The following is a 20,615-nucleotide window of genomic DNA, read 5'->3' on the forward strand; positions in this document are numbered from 1 at the left end:
AAACAATACCCCATAATGACAATGTGACAGAAGATTGTTTGAAATCTTTACAAAGTTATAATAAACTAATATAATTGTAAAAAATAAAAAAATTCCCATGGACTTAAGTATTCACAGCTTAGCACATTTACTACAAGCTTAGCACATTTATTTTTGGGCAGTTTTTTCCCATTCTTCTTTGCAGGACCTCTCAAGGTCCATCAGGTTGGATGGGACATGTCATGCACAGCCATTTTCAGATCTCTCCAGAGATGTTCAATCAGGTTTAAGTCAGGGCTCTGGCTGGGCCACTCAAGAACATTCACAGAGTTGTCTCATAGCCACTCCTTTGTTATCTTGACTGTGTGCTTAGGATCATTGTCCTGTTGGAAGAGGAACCGTCACCCTAGTCTGGGGTCCAGAAAGCTCTGCAGCAGGTTTTCATCAATGAGGTCTCTGCACATTGTTGCATTTATCTTTCCCTCGATCCTGACTAGTCTCCTAGTTCCTGCAGCTAAAAAACATCCCCACAGCATGATGCTGCCACCACCATGCTTCACTATAGGGATGGTGTTGGCCAGGGGATGAGTAATGCCTGGTTTCCTCCAGACGTGATGCTTGCCATTCAGGCCAAAGTGGTCAATATTTGTTTCATCAGACCAGAGAATTTAGTTTCTCATGGTCTAAGAGTTCTTCCGGTGCCTTTTGGCAAACTCCAGGCAGACTTTTATGTGCCTTTTACTGAGGAGTGGCCTCCGTCTTGCCACTCTAACAAACAGGCCTGATTGGTGAAGTGCTGCAGAGATGGCTGTTCTTCTGGAAGGTTCTCCTCTCTCCACATAGAAACGCTGGAGCTCTGCCAGAGTGATCATCGGTTTCTTGGTCACCTTCCTGTCTAATGCCCTTTTCCCCCCAGCTAGCTCTAGGAAGAGTCCTGGTGGTTCCAAACTTCTTCCATTTATGGATTATGGAGGTCACTGTGCTCACTGGGACCTTCAATGCTGCAGAAATTATTCTGAATCAACAGAAATGTGTCCAATCAACTGAATTTACAACAGGTGGACTCCAGTTAAGTTAAAATATCTCAAGGATGATCATCAGGAAACAGAAGCACCTGAGCTTGAATTTGAGTGTCATGAGAAAGGCTGCAAATACTTATGTACATGTGATTTTTATTTTATTTATTTTTTTACATTTGCAAAGATTTCAAACAAACTTCATTGACTGTGGGTTCTAAGAAGGTTCCAGAAGATTCTAAGGGGAGAATATTTAGGAGAATAAAAAGACAAAGCAAAAAATGGATAAAGTCTGACAAACATTCTGTTTAATTTCTAAACATTTCTCTCCTTTCTTCTGGTTCTTTCCACAATTGAAGGCTATATGTTTGTTTTAAATCTTTCTAGTGAGTTTTTCTCACTGTAGTCCCCTTTATCTTGTTCACTAAGGTTGTAAGGCAGTATTCTTAACGCAGGACATAAGCTGCTTACATACATTTATTGTGAAAGTTGCTTATACAAATACTTCAGGTTTAAACATCCAACATTTAGTATAGCCAATTTAAGTTTGGAAACAATATGTTGTATTTATAATGTCACACTTACTACTTATCTAACAGCTTAAATATTTTTTCATATACATAAAATATATAGGCCAAGATGGATTTTAGGAAGGCTTTAGAAGACTTAGAATGGTTTAGGGTTCGGGTTAGTAGATTGCATCCCTGGAAATTAATGTCAGTCATTTAACATTTTATATTATATAGGCTACAGTTGGCAAATAGCCCTACTCAATTGTCTCTTCATGTTCAATCGCTTGTCCTTACCTTGGCTATATATATATATGTTCATCATGTTCAATATCATGTTCATAATATTTTATGTATATGAAAAAATATTTAAGCTGTTAGTTAAGTAGTGAGTATGTCTATATCAATTCTATACATAGCCATATATAGAATTGCCTTGATGGCCAATCCGTCCCTGGTTTTCAGGTTTAATGGGAGGGGACTTTCCAATGATTACAGTAATCTTAATTCTGTGCTAATTGTATATTCTATTCCCCTAATGCTAACCCTAATTATAAAATATTATAATGTATATAATCCCCCCTCCCCCCCCCAAAAAAAAAACTTTACCTATTATTTTAAAACCTCTAGTTAATAGTTTTTAGTGGTCCTAAAAAAATGTTATACTAAACTTCTACTACTCCTGTGACTAGTAATAAAAAAAAATGTACATACACATATATAAAAAAACTATTTCATAAATCAATAAAACATTTATTTGATTTATTTAAAGAAGTTGTAGCCTATTATTATAATTTAAAAAATGAAACCTATTTGTAAGACCATTACCATTTTTTATTTTGACGTTCTGGACAGTTTTCTAATAATTCACCCATTTGATTTCTGTATAGCTATTGTGGAATCTTATTAACGTAAAAAATGTTGTAAATATGCAAAAAAGGAACATCAAAGAGATACGATAGGATAAAATACAAAGAAGGAGAGGGATTTATTTCCCCCCCTTCAAACGCTGTGTAGTTATACGGTTCGTCCGCACACATGCACATGTGGTCCCTGGCACTGTGTCTTCTGTTGGATTATTGCATTTGGAAAGCTTGCGGTGGATCAGCCCTGACTGCGCTGGCAAAGAGAGCGGATGGGGAGAGTTCAGCAGGGCAAGTGGAGGGAAAGATGAGAGGATGACGGGAGAAAAGGAGGGGGAACATACACATGGGGAGGGGGTGTAATGAATAGGGTTGGAGCCAACTTGTGGCAGGTGCCTAAGAAAGCTTCCCAGCACCATTTTAATTAAAGAATAATGATTGGGAAGAGACAGACAGATATAGAGAGAGTTGTGAAGAACAAAACAAAGAGAGAGGCAGAGAAAGAGATATTAGAGAGATGAGAAAAATTGGTGGAAGGAAAGAGACGAAAAAAAGAGAAGAAACGGACAGAGAGGCTGTCGGTACATTTACCGTCTGTTCATTAGTTTGATACATATGCTCCCTCTCTGAGCACTTCCTGCGTCTGACATCATCAGGCGGTTATGTCACATTCTCTCCTGTTGCAGTGCCTGAATGACCCTGAGGACCAAACAAACACATTTTATCTATCATGGTGCAGACTTTTTCACTGACTACGATCGCATTTAAACAGAGCTAATGACTTACATTTTATTACAACATTATTTAGTATGTCTATAAAGTAAAGCTGCACGATTAACAGTTAAAAGATTGCAATCTCATTTCAAATCGTATTAGTCAATGACAAAGATTCGGCTATTCCATTAAACCTTTGGCAAGAAAGATCACGGCAGAACATTTAAATCTGTGTTTGTGCTGCCACTGACCCAGAGTAAGCAGTTGTCATGTAGGCCTAGGTATTAAAACAGCTTCTCAAATAGTCTTTTCAACCACAAAGTTTCATCATTTCTGTTCTCGAGTCAAATGATCACAGAAGTACTGGGATAAATGTTTATAGTTTGTATATAAACACACTTATGTTTATGGTAGCAACCTAAATACAGTCATTTTTTATGTAACCTGAAGCTTCTACGTTTCACTCAACTTGATATCTGCAGGTTTCACCAAGTCAAATTTAAGATTTTTTCAAGACATTATGAATTTAATTTAGGACCTATATCACACAATAAAAAAAGAAAAAAAAGAAATGCAGAACCACAAAATTACTTCCCCATAGCTCAATCCCAAAATGCTGATTTATCCAGTAATGAAACAAGTGAAGTTTTTGTGAGTGAGCCATTGCATCATTCACTCAAACGCAGAATCAACTGATTCAGAATAATAATAAAAATAAAAAAGGGGGGGGGGGGGAAGCAATTAACACTGTCAGACCTTCTAGTAAATTACTGTACATGTTATTTTGTTTCGTTTTCTATACAGAATCGTGGGAGAATCGTGATCTCTATTTTAACTCTTTCCCTGCCATTGACGGAAATTTCCGGATTTCCGTGTTTTCACTGTTAAACGGTAGGGGGCGCTATTACATATCTTCTGAAAGAATACAGAATCTCCTGATCCAAACACATGAAAAGAAGATGCAGAAACGATAGCATAAGCAGTATGTGAAATAATCTGATCATTAGGAGTGTTGATGGACTCGGTCTACTCCATCTGTGTTTCGAATATGCTCCAGATATAGTCTTTAACAAAAATATGATATTCTCAGATTTTTGCTCTAAATGTTGCCTTTTTAAATGAGACTTACCCACATCCAAGTGTTGATTAAAAAAGAATGCATGAAGCTAAAATTTTTATATATATATATATATAAGCAGAGGATCTGTTCTTTCTTTTGACATATTGCATGCACTGCATCAAACACTGCACTGGTGGGGAAAGAGTTAAAAAAAAAAAAAAATGGATTCTCAATTTATCCAGAATCTTGCTCTACTATAAAGGTGTTTTACTCATGGTGTCCCCAAAATGAAGGCAAAACCCATTCCCAAACATGTACATGATAACATACTATAGACTTTTTAAAGGCATTTTAAAGTAAGACTAATCATAACCCTAACCCTAGGACTAAAATAACACTTCTCAGTGATAAAGTCTCCAATTCAGAAGGTCCATTTCTCCACAGAGGTCCACAAAAGGAAGTTGTCTGATTTATCAAACCTTACTGTATGAAATGGCTGCATTTGAAAGGAATGAATGAACGAATGAACAAATGAATGAATGAATATTGTTTGTTGTTGTCTGTGCATATTCAAAGTTCTCAATTTTTCAGTTCCACCTATAGGCCTAATTTAAAGACTGTGTGCAGTTCTGTAGCTGTGTGTGCATATGGCGTAATTGTGTGTGTATGCATGTTAAATCTGTTCTTCATTATATGTAATACTTCTTACTGTCCTTCTCTTTAAACACACTTCCTAAATAATTAATGTCTACTTAACGCACACTGCCCACATTATCTATTCATTGGTCCTTCGCTGGAAGGATTGTGAATCTTTAGCTCTCCTCTTCGCTTTCAAATTCAAATCAAAACACTCCTGAATAAAAAAGAAACACAAAAAAGAAACAAAAAAACCCCACATGAATGTGCTAATGGATGTGCACAAAATTATATGAGCTAATCTACGTCTATCCGCATTAGCAAATTACTGCTTGATTTACTATCCACGGGAACAAATTAACATCCTCATTTGTGTACTTTTTGTCATTTTTCTAAACACAGATTCTGTCACTTCAAACACTTAAGATGTGCTGTGCTGAGTCGTGGCTTTGGCCCTCAGCCTGTGGCATTGTCTCTAAAACCCCTTCAGGTTTCATTTTGACCTTCTAAGCTGATTGTAATACTAACCGACATTCGCTCATGCACAACTACAAACAGTGAGCTCGTTCATACTGATGCGGTCAAAACTAATCATAACAGTGGCTAATGCCAAGTTACCAATTTTACTTTAGTGACTACATATTTTGGCAGAAACAATGATTAACATCGGGCAAGGATATCCCTTAGAGAGCACACAAACATTGAAATAAAGCCACATGCTTGTGTGCCTTGCTAGCAGATATTTGCCCCATGCATTAGCTGTGACTCAATCGATAGCGAGAAGTAGTATAAGAAGAAAGGGTGGAAAACATGAAAAAAGGACAGAAAAATGACAAAACTGTGAAGCAAGGTTGGTTATGTCTGAGGGCAATGAAGCAAGAGGCCCTGTCTATAGCTTGCAGTGCTCAATGAAGATGGGCTAATTTGACGAGACAGGCTAAAAGGCTAACTCTCTGCTGTCAACTGTTGCTAACATGGTAACCCACTTCAACCTGAAAAAGAATAAAATAACCAGCCATTACTTTACTGTTCCTAACCTAACTTGTGTCCATTTCAAGCCATTTCAACAGCTTTTGTAGTGAATCTATTGTAAACACCAGGTAAAACCATAGATGGTTCCTCCCAGCAAGTAACACTTCACATTGTTTCCTTTTGGTTAGGTAATGTTCCAGTATAACATTTCAGTATAAGCGTTCTTAAAAACCTGTCTTTTTGCCACAAAATATCAATATTACAAATGTTTACTATACAAACAAAACCAGACCAAACTGCAGTGTTCTATTGTCTGCTTTAAGCTATGTGCATCACTTTCTCTTCACTTGAAATTTCTTGTATGGATTCTTTCACACAGTGTCTGTCCTCAGGACACATATAGCTACAAAGCTACAACCATAGCTCCCTTCTATCAATGCATGTACAGTCTTGTTCAAAATAATAGCAGTACAATGTGACTAACAAGAATAATTAAGGTTTTTAGTATATTTTTTATTGCTACGTGGCAAACAAGTTACCAGTAGGTTCAGTAGATTCTCAGAAAACAAATGAGACCCAGCATTCATGATATGTACGCTCTTAAGGCTGTGCAATTGGGCAATTAGTTGAATTAGTTGAAAGGGGTGTGTTCAAAAAAATAGCAGTGTGGCATTCAATCACTGAGGTCATCAATTTTGTGAAGAAACAGGTGTGAATCAGGTGGCCCCTATTTAAGGATGAAGCCAACACTTGTTGAACATGCATTTGAAAGCTGAGGAAAATGGGTCGTTCAAGACATTGTTCAGAAGAACAGCGTACTTTGATTAAAAAGTTGATTAGAGAGGGGAAAACCTATAAAGAGGTGCAAAAAATGATAGGCTGTTCAGCTAAAATGATCTCCAATGCCTTAAAATGGAGAGCAAAACCAGAGAGACGTGGAAGAAAACGGAAGACAACCATCAAAATGGATAGAAGAATAACCAGAATGGCAAAGGCTCAGCCAATGATCACCTCCAGGATGATCAAAGACAGTCTGGAGTTACCTGTAAGTACTGTGACAGTTAGAAGACGTCTGTGTGAAGCTAATCTATTTTCAAGAATCCCCCGCAAAGTCCCTTTGTTAAAAAAAAAGGCATGTGCAGAAGAGATTACAATTTGCCAAAGAACACATCAACTGGCCTAAAGAGAAATGGAGGAACATTTTGTGGACTGATGAGAGTAAAATTGTTCTTTTTGGGTCCAAGGGCCACAGGCAGTTTGTGAGACGACCCCCAAACTCTGAATTCAAGCCACAGTACACAGTGAAGACAGTGAAGCATGGAGGTGCAAGCATCATGATATGGGCATGTTTCTCCTACTATGGTGTTGGGCCTATTTATCGCATACCAGGGATAATGGATCAGTTTGCATATGTTAAAATACTTGAAGAGGTCATGTTGCCCTATGCTGAAGAGGACATGCCCTTGAAACGGTTGTTTCAACAAGACAATGACCCAAAACACACTAGTAAACGGGCAGTCTTGGTTCCAAACCAACAAAATTAATGTTATGGAGTGGCCAGCCCAATCTCCAGACCTTAATCCAATTGAGAACTTGTGGGGTGATATCAAAAATGCTGTTTCTGAAGCAAAACCAAGAAATGTGAATGAATTGTGGAATGTTGTTAAAGAATCATGGAGTGGAATAACAGCTAAGAGGTGCCACAAGTTGGTTGACTCCATGCCACACAGATGTCAAGCAGTTTTAAAAAACTGTGGTCATACAACTAAATATTAGTTTAGTGATTCACAGGATTGCTAAATCCCAGAAGAAAAAAAATGTTTGTACAAAATAGTTTTGAGTTTGTACAGTCAAAGGTAGACACTGCTATTTTTTTGAACACACCCCTTTCAACTAATTGCCCAATTGCACAGCCTTAAGAGCGTGCATATCATGAATGCTGGGTCTTGTTTGTTTTCTGAGAATCTACTGAACCTACTGGTAACTTGTTTGCCACGTAGCAATAAAAAATATACTAAAAACCTTGATTATTCTGGTTAGTCACATTGTACTGCTATTATTTTGAACAAGACTGTATGTGTGCGCCTGCATGTGTGTGGCGTGATGCAAAAACGCTGAGGGCATCCTCATGTCACACTTGATGAGCCTCTACTCCAGGCGTTTTACTCATTAGATCATCTGAACACTAAATATAGCAACTATAAGTCTGTGACAAATACATTAGGTTTGTACACTACATAATGTAGGGTATATGAGTGTAGAAGCAACACTTCTAAGCAAAAATCTGTGCTTATTTGTCACAATGCTATGTTGTATTTTAGCCTCTATCTCTCTAACTGTTCACCGCCCTTTTCCCCTGCAGATACTACAGCAAGGGATTACTACCCCAAGAGCTACCCTATGATGGATTATGCACACCGCCAATCCTCGCCTGCAACCTTCCAGCCAATTGCTTTCCATCCAAAAGATAAACCCTTCCTTCCGCCTCCAGACATCCACACTCCTTTGGCCATCACCATTACATCTGCCCAAGTCCCCAAGTCCAAGATCTCCAAGACCAATACCCACCCACTCACCTCTAGCTCAGCCTTCAAAGTCTGGGACCCCAACAAGAGCCATGTCCAACATCAGGTCCCTCTCATGGCACAGGCACAGCCACCGCTGTCCCAACCTAACAGTCGGCGCCAGGCCTTCTCCAACAAGCGGCAGTTTAGCATTGAGACTCTTCCAGAGTTGTTCACCCAACCCCTGGGGTACGGACAGTCTCCACACTTCCACCTGAAACACAAGGGACTGCCCACGAACAGCAAAACGGAAGTGACGGTCTGAGAGGAAAGCCTAAAAGGTCACAAACACAAGAAAGCATGATTTTGATTAGACACTGCAACTGGATGGATGTGAAAGCTTCTGCACATGTGCTTCAGTTATATTTATAGTGTATTCCCTCCTTGTACATGTTTTGGACTAGATTTATATTCATTGTACTATAATACAGAGAACCGAAGGGGAAGCTGCATGGTCTTGGTTTCCGATTCTCGATGGGTCTTGAATCCCTGGTGAACCTACACCCCCCTAAAATTCTGGCCTTGTACTGCTGGCCTTCAGATGTCTCTTGTGGCCCTGACCCATGTGCCCGGTAGCAAGGGGGCAGGAGCCCGGCACCTCAGGAGCCTTCACACCCTTTCAGACAAGGCCATTGTGCTGTCAACTTCTATCAGCCAAGAGCTGCCACAGTGAGTTATTATTCAGACAATTCTAGACCACTGAGGACAAAGAACAGCAAGGAAGTATGAGGAAGCATAAGGAAGAGGACAGTGAAGAAACCAAGGTGTCCTGTGAGATAGGAGGAGAGAGAAAGAGAGTTTCAATTGTTATGATGTCCAAGAGTTTGCTATTTCAGTCAGTGGATAAGGGTCTAGGTGAAATTGGTCCAATGTCCAATGTCCCTAGGACTCTTTACCTCAACACCTCTATCAAAGGATGCATTCCAGCACTTGTCTAGTGAACAGAAAGCCAACATCACTTCAAGTCATAGCTATTATGGCTGCTTCTATTTCAAACTCCTGTTCGAGAGGTAAAGACAAGGTCAATGAGCAAGTCTCTATTACCGACAGACCTCAAGAGAGACATTTCAGGGGACAAAAGTCGCCCATAGAGATAAGGTGCCATAGTGATGGAGGAGCATGCACTGACCTAGGTGAACACGTCATAAGTAGCACTGCCAAAACAACTCTGCTAAAATGACCTATGTGTATTCTTTGCAATATCTGTCAAACAGCCTGCTTCCTCGGAATACTCCTGAATGTAAATAATTATGCTTTTGGTGAAAGCAAGAACCTATTTTACAGATCGTTTAGTGGCCAAATCTAGCATGTAGCAGCAATACCTACACCCTATTGTAGCATCCTAATGAGAAAACCACTAAATCGGGAGGTGGGCATCGGTTTCAGAGTGAAGAGTTTAGGTGTCTCTGGAATTGCTCAAGGGACCAGGGAAAATGGTAGCAATACGAGGCCTATCTGTCCTCTCCCGCTTGGGGCCAAATGACTGATGGACACAGCTGTCAAACTCACTCACTCTCTGCTGTTCCAAGCTGTTTCCAGCCAGGCGTTTGGCTGCTACACTGCACCAGAACAGCAGGGGGCGCTGTAATTGATGACGGCCTGCTTCTAATACAGCAGATCCAAAAATATGTTCTCCAATACTGTCTGTAGACTCGTTTTTTTCCTTGTCTGTCTTGTGTTTTTCATCGTCTGCCTTGTGTTTTTCATCCACAATGGATCCGAAGGGAGATTTAGCACTCTTGCTTGAAGACAAATGCGATGTGACAGACAAAAATTTAATGTTTTATGCACCAATTTAAGGAGGCCTGGCCTGCAGAGATGTCTGATGGTGACCTCTTGCTTCTTTACATGGCAAAAAAAGCATTTGTGTACAGAGGAAACAGTTGTGTCTAAAAAGAAGCACACTTTGTTTGAACAGCCTTGTGAGATTTTACGGGCCAATGACAACTAATGTACAAGCCACCTAGGGACTATTTAAGAGTGTGAAATGTTCAGAGTTCAACGAAACTGCTGCTTAGTGCTGCTTGCAAATAAAACAGCAGTATTGCGAGAGGCGGAGATGGATTATTGAACTCGGAATGAGAACATCGATTGCATTATACTCATTGCAGTACACTTTACAGCAATTGAGCCTGTAATGAACTATAAAAAAGGACAAAAAAGAAGGAAGTACTCTCTCTATCTCTCTCTCTATTTTCACTAGATTCATTTTGGAGATAATTTCAACTTCTGGACAAGCTCCAGGGACAGCAGCTCCAAAAATATAACAGCAAATACAGTTACAGCATGTTCCTGGATGGCTATTTTCAACCGTTGAATTGATGCGAGGATGTATCAACATCGAGTCAGCGTCAAGTCAAACTATCCTGAGCTACAGGGATGCTTCATTCTGTCTCGGTGGCAATGGCTCCAGAGTGTCATTGGGTTTCATTCAGGGGCAGACCCTGGAGGACAGACGCGGCTGTCAGGCTTTCCTGGCACAGAGATGTCAAGCCATGTCAAGGTGAGCCAGCTACACAACCCTCTGCCTGAAACGGAGCTACTTTGTTGGCCAGGAGGTCATCGAGTCTGTCTTTGAGGACTACTGGAAAAGAGGCAGAGTAGATTTAGCTGTCAATAAAACCACAGCGACAATGTCTCAGGCTAAATCAGCTTAAAACCTGAATCAAATGCGGAATAACTTCCTGGAATAAACTTTGTACCTAAATCAATAAATCACTAGATTGATCAGGTTCAGGTTACTTCTTAATTCTACAGGTAAAGGACTGAAAAGTGAAATCAAGTGATGTTGAGTGCATTCACATCTGTTACAAAGAAACACAAGGTGTAAATATCTGCTTCCGAATTCCTTCGGTGTGAAGACTCGTTTCCAGTGGTTTTTTTAAACCACCCAAATAAGCTGAATGACTGTTGTTTCGGATCTCTTCTTAACATAACAGTGTTCTACCTGTGATGTGAATGCCACCGGGTAGCATTTTATCTTTAGCAATACATGATGTACTTTTTACTGTTTATGTACTATTTGCAATGTTGTTTTTTTGTACCGTAAGCGTAACTGGAATCAGAATCGAGTCTGCCGCAGTTGACAACCATTTGACAGAGATGAAGTGCTTCCGAATTTCCTTCTCACTTTCCTTACTAACTTAAAAGATGTCTTGCCATATTTGAAGCTTGCGCTATATGTATAAAGCATATGCTTTAATTAATCATTTTTAAAAGATGTATTATAACCAATGCTTGAATGACATCTTAGTTGCCAGTCCAGAGACATGTAATATGTATATTAGAGAATCACATTGTTCCCATTTGTTTGATGGCTCCATTCGTTTGGTGGTACGTTTGACCAATCTAATCTTATGCACTATTTTAAGCTGTACCTTTTGTCTTTGTATGATTTGGATGAATTCTACTAAGGGCTTTTAAAGAGGTGTGTGCTCTTAACAGGAGTTGCCCGTGATAAACCTGGAAAGGGTTCGATTTTCCCAATGCAATGAGAGTGGGTACAGTTGCTTGTGCGGCACACGTAAGGCTTCGCGAAAGTTGTGTTCTGTTTTGCGATCAAAAGTTGAGGAAGTTTCTAGCTATAACGCACTCAAGGGTGGCGTAATACCAACTATTGGAAAGCAAAACATGTTCCCTCCTTAAGAAAAGAGATACTTTCTTGTTTGAACCCAGAAAAGATATGCAAAAACAAGTGAAGGACATATGAGAGCTTATTACAGCAACAACAACTGCTCTAAGATTGAACTTACCAGCATTAAAGGAAATCCAAAGCCAGCTATAGCACTGCAGGTTGATCCTAATTAAAAGTCACTGGTTACATCATCGATAAAAAGAACGGCAGGAAGACTAATTTGGCTTGTCTGTTGAGGCCAGTTTATTTTTTTACCACAACACTAGCATTGAGAAATATCTCCTGTCACATTTGTGTTTTACATGTTTACTGACTATATACACCCGTTTATTCATGCATCAGGGTTAAAAGAGCAAAAAGTTTAATATATAAATATTGTGTAAAAATGTATGTATATGATGTGAATATAATCCAGCATTTTACAGCCTTTCACAAATACAAACACACTCTAGAGCTGAGCATTTGACATTGTAAAACAGTTTTGTGTGTGTACATTTTTCAAATGCTTTTCTGGGTGCAGCCAGTCCACATCACATCATGTTTCATGACAAGTTTCCAAGTTATTTATTTGTCCATAATGCCTGACAATATAATTTACACACACACACACACACACACACACACACACACACACACACACACACACACACACACACACACACACACACACACACACACACACACGTTTGTTTTTGTGACATATGGGGCACATTCCATAGGCGTAATGGTTTTTATACTGTACAAACCGTATTTTCTGTCCCCCTACACTGCCCCTTCCCCTAAACCTACACATCACAGCAAAAATTGTGCATTTTTATTTTCTAAAAAAAAACTCATCCTGTATGATTTATAAGCATTTTGAAAAGTGGGGACATGACCAATGTCCTCATATTACACCCGCTCCTTGTAATACCTATGTCATTATACACTGTTTGACATTATACACATTTGTGTCCTCATATGTCACAAAAACATGCCAACACACACAAAAACATTGAACGAAACAAATTCAGATCAACATTTAAGCAAAAAAGTATTTTAAATTTAAAATGAGGGGGGGGGGACCCCAAAAGTATAAGATGATTATTTATTTTTTTTGAAGCAAACTAGTTCTCAGTCCAAGAAGCATTGCAAATGATGTAACAAAATCAGCAATAATGGTATAATGTAAAATGATTCTTTATCAAAATCATTGATTATCAAAAATAGTATTGAGCATTATGTTTGAAAATATTAAAACATAAATCTTTAATTATGCCATTAACAGTGCTTTATGGGATCAATTAGGATTTTACAGTGGGTGGGGCTACAGAAGAAAAAACAGGGAATGAGATAAATAGTCCAGTGTACTCGTTTCCGTTTTTAGCTCTATGTCATCAGCATTTACTCTCTCTTTTCCACTCATCCTCCACTTCTGACTTCTCAAGGCTCAATGGATGTTCACACTGACTGTGATTAAACTGTTGGAGGTCACAGAGTCTATCCTGTCTGCATTCTTAATGGTAGTCACCCTATTACACGGTCGTTTATTTGCATAAAATCGCATACCTTAACTTTGTTGCATTAGAGGTTGTTGTCGCTTGTGTCACCCAGAAATTGGCAGCCCTCAATAAAAATGGCAAACATGCTTCACACAGGAGTGTAAGAAGTGCTGAGAAAATATACTTTTGTATGAGTACTGTGACAAAATTTTACTGCCAAAATAATAAAATATATATTTGAGTGAAAGAAAATTCTGCATTCACATTACTGTGCAAAGTTTTGTCAGTAAGACCTTAAGACTTAAAAAATAAATACATAAAATTGTTAAAATTTTTACAATAGTACGATTTTCGATCAAATAGATGCAGCCCGGTGAGCATAAGAGACTTCTTTTCAAAAATGATAAAAATCTTACCGATATCATACCTTTGAACTATGAACTAATGGTAGATGAAATGGCTGTTTTATCATTTTGACATTTCAGACTTTCTTGTTAAAATAACTTGGCAACAAAGTAACCTTTTAAACTGTATATCTTCAATGCCCCGAATATATAAGACTCTTATATATTCTAAACTGCGTATAGTGCTAAACTGAAATCCATGTTTAGGCGTACGCATTGTGCAGATAGAACATGTTTGAGTCAAATTCATCCTCAAAAATGGTTAGAATATGTTGAGGCGATTGATAAGAGGTCTTTTGACAAGGTGTGACCAATTAAAGTACAATTTAAATTGATTTTACTGCTTGTTTCTCAAGATTTGTAGACCTTGATATGCTGTTTTGGTTAAATAAGGCAAACAACATGATATATTCTCAGTAAAAGAATAGAAAGAATTTCCAGAACAACACTTTAGTGATGAAGCACACAAAAGTACCTTGCCCTTATTGCCTACAGGAGCCTGTGCAGAAACTGATCATCAAACTTCAAATACTGCACCATCTCACACTTGGACAGTTTCATTGATTATGTTCTAGTTTTGTCGCATCACTCACTTGCAGTGCAGACCTGATATTACTGTAGTTTCTCTCTCCTTCCTTTTCTCTCTGTCACTGTCTCATTTGTGTTTGTTCCTCCATCTCTCATCGGAACAGTGGGAGGCGCAAGTCTCAGCTGTCGGTGATATCTAAGTTAATATGGGTCTCCTGAGGCTGGGGAGAGAGAGAGAGAAATGGAGGATAATACAGTACATGATGATGAAGAACTGTGGGTGGAGAGGGGAGATCTGTCATCCGCTTCTCTCGTTTCCATGTACTCCATCTCTTTTGCTCGTCTAATGCCCCATTTCCATATCTGCCATGCTTTTTTCCTCCTTAAGTCTGGTTGCACTTTGAGGAGATGTTGAATAATTTAGAGAAATAAAATTTACAGGATGGTGCAAGAGAGAGAGACAGTCAGAGAAACACAGCTGCAGAAATCACATGAAAAACCGTGGCAATTTAAAAGTGAAGCTGAAATGCACCTACTTGAGTAGAACAATTTATAGTCGTATAAGTGTGTAAGTTATATGTTTTAGGAGACATTTATGGACTGTTATGATGTCTGGGAAGGTCTGGCTTGACTATTAAGGAATATCCTAGGTTCAAAACAAGCTTAAGACCCCATGGATTCGCTCAGTTCGCACCATTTTCTGTCCTGTCTCTTGATATTTTCTATTGAAACAGTTTTGAGTTTGGGTTTGAATCGGACACATTAAAAACTCTCTCTTTTTTTTTTAAAGTACCCAACAGGAATGAATCATGATTTGCTGCAGGTGGTATTAGAGGGCGGGACATTTTCCTCCTAAGCCCCTTTCACACTGCACGTCGGACCCGCAATATTCCCGGAACATTGCTGGGTCGCCTTATGTGCGAAAGCAACCACGTCCCGGAACTGATTACCGAATTGAACCCGGGTCGGGGACCTAGTAACATTGCGGGGTTCGATCCGGGACGAGCGCTGTGTGAACAAAAGACAAAACTAATGCCGCAACGTGTACGTAGTTATCGTGCGACTCCTAGAGCTTGTTTTTTCCATAATACAACCCTATTGCCAGAAGAGCTAGTCGGTGTTTTAAATGCAGAGAGTGTTCGTATACAAAAGAAACTAAAATTAAACAAGCAGAAATGTGCGCAAACTGGACACAAGTCGAGACCACGGAGCTCCTTACTATCCGCGCTGAAGCCGAGATCGCTCGCCATTATACGTCACATCCGGATGTCACGTGTCAGCTCGACCCGGGACTGTTACAGGTTGTGTGTGAAAGCGCACATATTACGGTATTTCGCTGGCAGTGTGAATGGACCAAATCTAGCGACCCGGGAACAAATGCCGGGTCGCATTATCCGTGTATTTGCTGGAATCGCAGTGTGAAAGGGGCTCTACAGATCTGATTGGACAAAATATGTTTTAGTGCAAAATGAGTCATCAACATTTCTGCCCAAGAAGCTTCTAGATTTGTAGGAAACATTGAAAGTTATGGCAACTTTTATGAATGCATTAGCCTATAGACGGTTTCAAAAGCTAACTGACCTGGGCTAAAAGCAACAACAACCTTTTTTACAGGGTCGTGAAGATATCAAAAGCATCTGTAAGCTGCTGTCGATAACCATTGAAAATATTGTAATTACAACCTAAACCTTTTTAATACACTTACAATGGAAGTCTAAGGCATAAACATCACAATACACACCATTTCAAAAGTATAATCGTAAACCTAAAAATGATGTGTGTTCAAATGTTTGATCATTTTGCTTATTAACCTTGTCTGTAAAGTTATATCCAAATGAGCTGCCGACAGACTTCAAACTTGTTTTTAGCTGGTATATTCCTTTAAAGATTTACAGAACATTGACTACTGCAGGTGTCTAATAATAAAAACGACAAACCCCACGATTCAATGAACAATTGCTGTAACTATGAGGTAGAAAGATGTCTGCAAATGCTTTCTGTTAGGCCAGCATGAGTGCAACCTTATTCAGTAAATAATGATTATTATTATGAAACCAATTTTTACTAAGCAATGAAATTACTGAACATGTGGTAAAGGAAATGTAATGTTCATGATAAGAAGAGCAATGATGAGGATGATGATGATGATGATGATGGCAACAGTAACCATGCTGACACAACAGTAAAGAAAATGCCAATTGTTTCTACGACACTAGTTGCAATTTATAAGAAACATACGGACATGATCCAACTGATTTAATGGCTTTTTAAGCATCTCTTTATAACAGAAACATTGTTAAGTGTTCTTTGTATAAACTTGTTTAAAAAATAAAAAGCAGAGTGAAACACTCCTCTGGGTTGAGTCTGATTAATGATGCCATGAACGTCACTTGGGGATCTATCTTCCATTTCTGGGAATAGGGGAATATAGATATATATATATATATATATATATATATATATATATATATATATATATATATATATATATATATATATATATATATATATATATATATATATATATATATATATATATATATATATATATATATATATATATATATTATTCCATATTTATTGAATAACATGGTGTACTGTATACTGTTAGAGAATGAAATAATGCAGCAAAAATGCAGCATGTTTGTTCAAAAACTTCCCACATAGATAGGAAAATGGTGTATGCTTAAATTAAGTTTTATTTTTTTGTTTACATAAAGTTTAATTATTTAACATTAGTTAATACATTCAGTATCATTAACTAACAAAGTCAATTAATGGTCAGTTGTTAATGTTAAAGGTATGCTATTTAACTTTTGCCATTTAAAAAACAAAACTGCATGCATTTTGAAGATAAACATTGTTTTGGGTTCGCTTAGGCTCTATGTGACCGTGCGGATGAACATGTTTATCCTCCTACTGCTCATAAAACATACACTATATGCTTATAGATATAACCAGTTTAGATGGAAAGAATCTCAAGCTGACTAGCTGAAGACATTAGCTATACCCAACATGGTACTTCCTTGAATGGAAATTCCAACACAGCGCCACGACAATTATGATGAAATGACCTTGACCCTTCAAAACAGATAATGCTTAACAATGAACTCTGTCAGAGAGCTACATTCTATCTGTTAAATACCGTTCTCACCTGTTGAGTGATAAAAACGCCATCTCTGCATTGCTTTTACAACATTACAAATCCCTTTGTTTTGCCATCTCCCAAAATGTTGATTCTGGTTTTATTACGAGCTCTGTCACATTTTCTTTTTGCGAGCTGACCCTCCTCTTTTCAGTAATAAAAAAAAGTGATTTACAGAGGTTTGAGATTTCCCTGCTTCATGTCAATCTTTCTCTTTCGTTGTGAACTTGTGATTTTTGCTAACCTATGCCACACCCAAACTATATATGCGTCAAAGTAGCAGGAGCAATTTTTTTCTATTTATGGATATGACGCCTAGAAATCTAGACGCACCCAAGCGGCAGCAAAACTATTTTGCAGCGAGTGTAGTCTAGACACTCTCAATAGACTTACGAGCTGTGAAAACCAAACTCTGGTCAGGCCAATCACATCGTGAATAGAGTCAGTGGGCGGGGCTTAACAAAATGACGGGAGATTTGTGCGCTACTTGTAAGCCGACCGGATACGGTGAATGTTTAATCTATCAACAAGCTCTGTTTCACTGTCATTGCTCTGGTTGGTTGTAGCGCTATCCTATCGCGTGCAGAGGGAGTTTGAAAGACAACCGTTTATCCCGCCCCTCGGATTGAGTCCTGTCTATGGTGAGTTTCCAGACCAAACATCTTGACATATATCGCAAATTCTAACGCAAACCCATTCCACATGATCAAAATATAAACACTAATAGGCTTACAATAGTGAACCACAAGTTACTTAGTGTACCCATAATTTGTAAACATACTATAAATTACTTTATTAATTATTATTTAATAATTACATTATTTTTTGTTCATAACACACTGATAGCTGGAATGTTAAAAATGTATTAATAAAACAACTAAGCATTTTTATTTTAAATTGTAATAATATTTTTTTAATCAAATAAATGCAGCCTTGGGGAACCTAAAAAAAATAATTCCAACCACAAACCTTAAAAAAAGTATTGTATTTTAGCTCCTGTTGTAAATGTTACCAAATAAAACGTTATTATAAAGAGCTGCCTTAGGCATAAAGCATGAACATGCAGTTTTCAATTATTTGACACTAAATACCTCATAAACTGAGCTGGAAACTGGTGATTTTAGCCAGCTCAGCAGTTAATCATGCAATACACATTAGACGATACACTGGCATGCCTATTGTTTTTGTTAGCTTGAGAAACTAATAATTTGGAAAGAGGTAACCACAAAGCCGTCTATCACAGCAGTTTAATTGGAAAGAAACTCAAGGAGCAAAGACATCTTCACTCATTTATTCACATTAGAGGTTCAGGAACCAGAGGGGGCAACAACCTCCTGTAATTTTTGCTCACATTCAGCTGGATCATTTTAAAATACACCTTCTGTTGGATGTGCACTCCTGAAATAAACAGGGGAAATGTACAGTAGTTTCAGAAACCTGATATTATTTCAAACAGACAAAAGTGACCAATTTGCCAAGACAATGGTGGTCTATAAAACCATATAACTCAAGCGCATGTGAATTTAACAACTTTACTTATTTCAGATCTAGAGTGCTGCAGTGATGATATATTTTTGTAGGCTGGCCTTATATTCACAGTTCACATGGCAAAAACCCAATAGGATTTTTCTATTGTATATGGAATATTGCAGAACTGAACACATTTTGTGAACTTTAAAGCCTAAAATACTACTGCCAGAAATAAAAAGCAAAACATAGGCTATAAGCGAACTACAACACAGTGTTTTAACCCTTCAACGCGTAACTTGGGTCTTTAGTGACCCATGACGTCATACAGTAACCTCCTCCTCATTCATTTTGTAAAGGTAGACATCCTTATATTCCTCAATCAATTCATTATAAGCAACTGATCAATTGAATTTGTTTTATAAAATTGTAAAAGAATGCCTTTTTTTCACCAATTTTGTTTTTGTTTTTTTGTAGCTAATGACCTGAGGTGTGTAACAGTGCAAGTATATTTGTTTCTGCACAACAGTAACTGAATCTGTGATTATTTAATGACTGATTAAGTGCATTTATCTTATTTTGAAAATGATCTGCCAGTCGAGAACAAATTTAGTTGTTTCCGTTTGCATTAGGATATTTTTTCTAACCCCACTGGCAGATAATTTTACATGTTTCCCTCATTTCAGGATCAACATACTCAGTTTTCACTTAACCTCCTTTCTGAAACGGGCCCCTGGTGAAGAAGCTGTCAGCGATCAAAATATTGATTTGAAGATGTTGAAAATGATAGTTTTGAGAATGTGTTTGAGAGGATGAATATGAGGCAGAAGCTGAATTTACTGGGAAATGAGTTCTGACGAGGACAGTGATGACAGTATAAAACATCTGCTCAAACTGAACCCTTCCGAGCTCTAAAATATAACAAAATAGGATTTATTTAATACTTCTAAAATTTTCACTCTAATATCAAGAGAGATTTATATTATCAAAACAAGTAGCGATCCATCCATGTTAGATATTGATCTGGGCCACTAAAGACGCGGAGTAAGCTATAGGGATAACACCCTGCCGGTTAATATCAGAATAAACCCTGACAGAATGATCAGGACCCCGACGCGAAACGGAGTATAATGGTCATTTATAATGTTCATTATAAAGCTTGGATTAGCCAGGACTTTTTAAAATATTACTCCGATTTTATTTGCCTGAAAGAAGAATGTCATACGCACCTAGGATGACTCGACGGTGAGTAAATCATGGGATAATTTTCATTTTTGAAAATCTAAAAATCAGAATCAAGTATTCCACAGAGCTGTGTAATAATATGTATTAATGATTGGCGGAAACATTCCTGAGTTTAAGGGTTAATTCCACTGATCTATATAAATGCTCAATATATAGATCAGTGGTTAATTCACAAAATAAAACATGAAAATATCTTGAGTTTGTGTTAACAACATACATTTCAGGCATTTAACCAAAATCCCATAAAAAACTTGATTTTAGGACGATGGATCCATGCTAAAATGCTAACTCGTTTCTGGGTTTGGCCTACAAAAATATATAATCCCTGCAGCTCTCTATGTCAGGAATTCATGAGCCAAATCAGCGCCATTAAGATTACTTGAAATGCATTACCCGCA

At 38.0% G+C, this 20,615-nt stretch overlaps 1 protein-coding gene across 2 annotated transcripts in view; it reads left to right on the forward strand.

Moving 5' to 3' along the window:
- Positions 1–16,709, forward strand: part of LOC137094173 (protein shisa-9) — a 98,926-nt gene extending 82,217 nt beyond the window's left edge. For both annotated transcript variants that reach the window (XM_067459508.1, XM_067459498.1), the window contains one exon: positions 8,112–16,709. In XM_067459508.1, the coding sequence (XP_067315609.1) occupies positions 8,112–8,578 (467 nt within the window). In that variant the 3' untranslated portion in view covers positions 8,579–16,709. The remainder of the gene's footprint in view (positions 1–8,111) is intronic.
- The last annotated feature ends 3,906 nt before the right edge of the window (positions 16,710–20,615 follow it).

Source organism: Pseudorasbora parva, chromosome 2 (assembly GCF_024679245.1).
Source record: "Pseudorasbora parva isolate DD20220531a chromosome 2, ASM2467924v1, whole genome shotgun sequence".
NCBI lineage: Eukaryota > Metazoa > Chordata > Actinopteri > Cypriniformes > Gobionidae > Pseudorasbora > Pseudorasbora parva.